General features: G+C 45.0%; 1 protein-coding gene across 2 annotated transcripts in view; it reads left to right on the top strand.

The window, feature by feature from the left end:
- LOC123188683 (D-lactate dehydrogenase [cytochrome], mitochondrial) overlaps nucleotides 1-4645 on the top strand; it is a 19277-nt gene that overhangs the window by 2738 nt on the left and 11894 nt on the right. For both annotated transcript variants that reach the window (XM_044600895.1, XM_044600894.1), the window contains exons 5-10: nucleotides 868-960; nucleotides 1211-1325; nucleotides 2050-2110; nucleotides 2282-2318; nucleotides 2401-2462; nucleotides 2646-2742. In XM_044600895.1, coding sequence (XP_044456830.1) covers nucleotides 868-960; nucleotides 1211-1325; nucleotides 2050-2110; nucleotides 2282-2318; nucleotides 2401-2462; nucleotides 2646-2742 — 465 coding nt within the window. The remainder of the gene's footprint in view (nucleotides 1-867; nucleotides 961-1210; nucleotides 1326-2049; nucleotides 2111-2281; nucleotides 2319-2400; nucleotides 2463-2645; nucleotides 2743-4645) is intronic.

Raw genomic sequence — 4645 nt, 5'->3', positions numbered from 1 at the left:
GGCGTATGCCAAAACTAGACCCTGCGTTGGCCGCCGACACTGCGGCAGTACCGGGCGACCATCACGGAAGGACATTGGAGGCGGATGAGGACGGGGACGGAGGCTAACCAACGGTGGTCGGGCGTCCTGCACGTATGCGCAAGGTGGCAGATGAATCGGGGACGTGGGTGATTTGCGCAGGCCTTCGCGTGCGACGTGAAGCCACAACAGCCGGACGAGTCTGACCCCGTCCCAGCGGATTTGACGATGGCGTGCGGCTGAGGAAGGGGCGCGGAGGCGCAATCCCAGATCCGGCGAGGTCCGAGCGCAGCGGCAAGCCGGTGACCCCCACGGGGCGGTGATGCGGGAGAGGGAGGACGAAGCTAGAAGCGGGACTGCAGGCTTTGGAGGATGTGTGTGTGTGTGTGTGGGGGGGGGTGGCTGAATGAGTTCCGCTGCCATCGGCAGGCTTTGCTCATCGTCGTTTGCCGGTGCGGCGAGGGGAGGTTGCTGGAGATTCGGTGGCGGCGGCGTAGGGTGCCCGGCTGAGCTGCCTCGGAGAGACGACATGGGGGAAATAGCTTTTTTCACCTGCAGAGAGAAGTTATTTTGTGCTCCAGCTAGTTGTCGATAATGGAGGTTGTTGTATTTGCATTTTTGGTTTACACGACTCCCATTTTGCGTTCTTAGATAACTTTTAGTAGGATGTCATACGACCCTGTTTTGAGAATTAGTAATTGATTTTCAAACAGCATGTTATATTCTTGGTCTAGGAGTTATTTAGCTTCTTTATGGGTTTTCTTTGGGAGTTTGTGGAAGGAGTTGGTACTTTCCATTTCAGTAACACTAAGTGGTGTTTCTTTCTTTCTTTCTTTCTTTTGGAATCAGGTGCCAATTGTACCATATGGTGGGGCTACATCAATTGAGGGACATACGTTGGCACCTCATGGTGGTGTTTGCATTGACATGTCTTCAATGAAGGTAAATATTAAGATTTATGATCAACAGCCATGTAATCATAACATTAACAATGATGTAGATGAACTCAGTATGAATAAATCGAAATCTTACTCTAATGCCTAAAAAGTGCTAGAGTACTTGGCTCATCTATTTTACTATATTTTGTTATACCAAGCAGGCAAGCACTTTCTTAGCAGTGAGCTATATACATGCAGGATACGATCTGTTAATTTCATACTGTATATTTTAATGTATCACAAATTCATTGCAGAAAATCAAATCTCTGCATGTTGAGGATATGGATGTTGTAGTTGAACCAGGAGTTGGATGGATTGAGCTGAATGAATACCTGAAACCCCATGGTCTCTTTTTCCCTCTTGACCCAGGCAAGCTCCTTGTTTCCTTTCCCCTTCCAGTTTTTTCTGTCCATTTACCTTTTCAACCGACGAAGTGAAGTATTCCCCACTTGTGCCAAGAAGTCCTGGGTTCGACGCAGCCTCTATGCATTGCTCTGCGCAGGGGTAAGGCTTGCCTCGTATCCTTCCCCAGACCCCACCTGGTATGGGAGCTTCTAGCACTGGGTCTGTCCTTTTTTTTACCTTTTCAACCGACCATGTAAAATCCAGATTGACATAACCTGATATGAAATTATTCAATCATCAAAATCAATAAAAAGGCCATCATGGAGCAAGATCCAAACAGATCAATCTTGTCCAAAAAAAAACCCTTTCATCATGCCCTTTGTTCCTATGTCCTTTGCCCTTTCATATTCAGTGTAACTCGACTACAGTTGAACAGCAGCTTTGTTTGCAACTGACTTCTGTAGTGTAATTGCATCTTCCAGACATTTAGGTGCAAAATCCAGATTGACATAACTTAATAAATTATATTCAATGCAACTCGACTGCAGTTGAACAGTGTAATTGCACCCTCCAGACATTTAGGTGTTATGTACCTTCTGTCCTAGGGAGATAATTATGCATGTTTGTAGTACTCAATAGTTGCACTGAAGTTCGATCATCTTTCTGGGTCCACTAAAATAGCATCAGCGGTTGCTTGCTTTTGCACTAGTTTAGTGGCGTAGCTTATCTACATTGGTCTGATTTACAGGACCTGGAGCCACTATTGGTGGAATGTGCGCTACACGATGTTCTGGTTCATTAGCCGTGAGGTAATTCTCCATATAATTTCAGGCCACTTTTTGGCTTCTACAGTGCATCTGTAACCCCATCCGCACAAAGAGGAAGGACAACCATTACGTGCACGATTCACCTGTTTATCTGTTGTATTCTTATGATACTTATGTTAGATGGCTTTGATGAATTTGCTTCTTAGTTTGTAGGTATGGAACTATGCGGGACAATGTTATCAATCTTCAGGTCCTTTTGCTATCCTCATTATTTCCCCATATACTGTACATTTGACTAAGCATACAAGTAGTGATCTTTTATGGTACATCAGGCTGTTCTACCAGATGGCGACGTTGTCAAGACCGGTTCTCGGGCTCGAAAGAGTGCAGCTGGGTATACAAGAACTGCTCCTGTTTCTTAAGATTAAAAGGCTTCATTTCTTCGGGAGTGAATCTTAGTTGTGCTGTGCTGCTTGCTTTTCCCATAATGTCTACATATTATATATATGAAGTTATACATCTGTTGCTGCCATTAGTATTGACAACTTTTTTTACTTTCCACCATGTTGAATATCAGATATGACCTAACTCGGTTGATCATTGGAAGTGAAGGGACTTTAGGGGTAATTACAGAAGTGACTTTACGACTTCAAAAGCTTCCATCTCATTCCGTGGTAGGTCTTCTGTTTTGATTTATTCGCTGTCGAAATAATGTTTTGCTAACAATTCTTACTGCACTTTGTATACTTGATTGTTAAGTTTTAACAACTAATCTGTTTCTCTGTTTAGGATATACACTCTTTATGTAGCACATCCTGTGGAGAAACACCATTCTTCATGCCGTATTTGAAGCAGCACAAAGGTTGTGGAGGAGCAACTCCACCTTGCTGCTACAACGTGTACAGCACAAGTGTTGAAGGAACAGCTTCAACGTGCTGTGCTAGATATCGCTCTAGAGGCGAATGTAGGCCGATAGGGCAGCAAGAGTTCAATCCAGAACTCCTAGGGCACAAGGTCTACTCCAAGATCTTAGATAAGAACAACAAGTTCAATTATAGGTAGTGGGTAGTCTGGGTACAAAGTAGAGGTGAGGACCTCTATTTATAGGGCTTTGGGAAGCCTTCACATACTTCTACTTATAGCTGTTATTTAGGATTCACCATTCTACTCACAGCTCCTTATAACTAGAGAGCTCTAGAAACAACAGGTAGGGTAAAGAAAAGAAAAGAAATACTAGACCACAACAGAAGTATCTAGAAGTAGCCAAACAGATTTGACATATGATTATATTTTCATTTTTCTCATCTATTGTTCCTCATCAGTATTACTATGACTTAACTCCTATCTTGCATCTTAGGAATGGAAACAACTTTTGTATGAACACAAGATATTTTCTTTTAATAGTCTATCTTATCCTGCACTCGATAATTACATTATTCGGAACATTTCTATGTGATGTTCTCCCTATGTTCCTAACAAAATGTTTATTGGCTTAATGTTCTATGATATAAAATTTGGGAAGTGTTTTTTTCCGGGAAAACACAAAAGCTTTGCATTTTAATGCATTGGTAGAAGGAAAGAGTTTGTACAAGCCCAAAGAAGGTCACACTCAGAGTTACAACACACCGCCGTCGTCCCTAGGCTCCACCTCAGCCCTGTAGCACAACCTGGAGGCCTCTCACGCCCGCCGACACCCATTGTCTGGCTTCCTCTTGGATCTTACCAACGAGGGAAGGCAAGCTAAGGGGAGCGTTGTCGAAGATAATGCGTTGCGATGCTTCCAGATGCACCGTACCACCAACATGATGGCCGGGGATGTGCCCTTCTGAGTCTGAGGAGAGGCTGGTGTTGAAGTGTACATGTGGATTGCCTAGCCCTTTCCATCAGTTCGGCCTTTTGGTTGTGTTGGCTAGCGCATGAAGCTTAATATGCTATCAGAGATTAGCTTATTTTTTTAGCACGCGCAAGTCGTGCTGATCCGATTTTTCGCGATGCCGCCATCTTCCTCTGGCCAGCTCGCGCTTTCATAACATTTTATCGCAGCCTAAGGTCTTGAGTTCAAGTCCTGGCTTTTGCGATTTATCCAAAAATTGTTGCTGCCCCCTCTGTGTCCACGTATAGGCCTCTTGAGTCATACCTCTGAGTCTATTCACGTGTTGACTTCCCGCGTCACACGTGAGAGGGGGTGTTGAAGTGTATATGTGGATTGCCTAGCTCTTTCCATCAGTTTTGACTTTTGGTTGGGTTGGCTAGCGTATGAAGCTTAACAGCTGGGACCGAGTGGCCCATTCAATGCCACCAATCCACGTAGTCGTCCTCCGCATTGGGTGTCTTGCCGTCGAACGCAACCAGGAAAGAACCTCGTGCCACACCACGTGCGAGAAGGAACAAACAGTGAGGAGATGAGCCATTGTTCCTCCGACTGATCATAAAGCACGCAACACGGTGCATGCTGAAGGCCTCGGCGTGCCAGGCTCTCAGCAGCCCAACAAAGGTCCTGGCAGGCAAGCCACACGAAGAACTTGACCCTAGGTGGGGCCCAAGTCATTCAGTTAAGCTTCCACGAACTTGAACCGG

The sequence above is a fragment of the Triticum aestivum genome, chromosome 2A (assembly GCF_018294505.1).
Source record: "Triticum aestivum cultivar Chinese Spring chromosome 2A, IWGSC CS RefSeq v2.1, whole genome shotgun sequence".
NCBI lineage: Eukaryota > Viridiplantae > Streptophyta > Magnoliopsida > Poales > Poaceae > Triticum > Triticum aestivum.
Note: the sequence above shows the minus strand (reverse complement) of the source record. Positions and strands in the feature narration are given on the sequence as shown.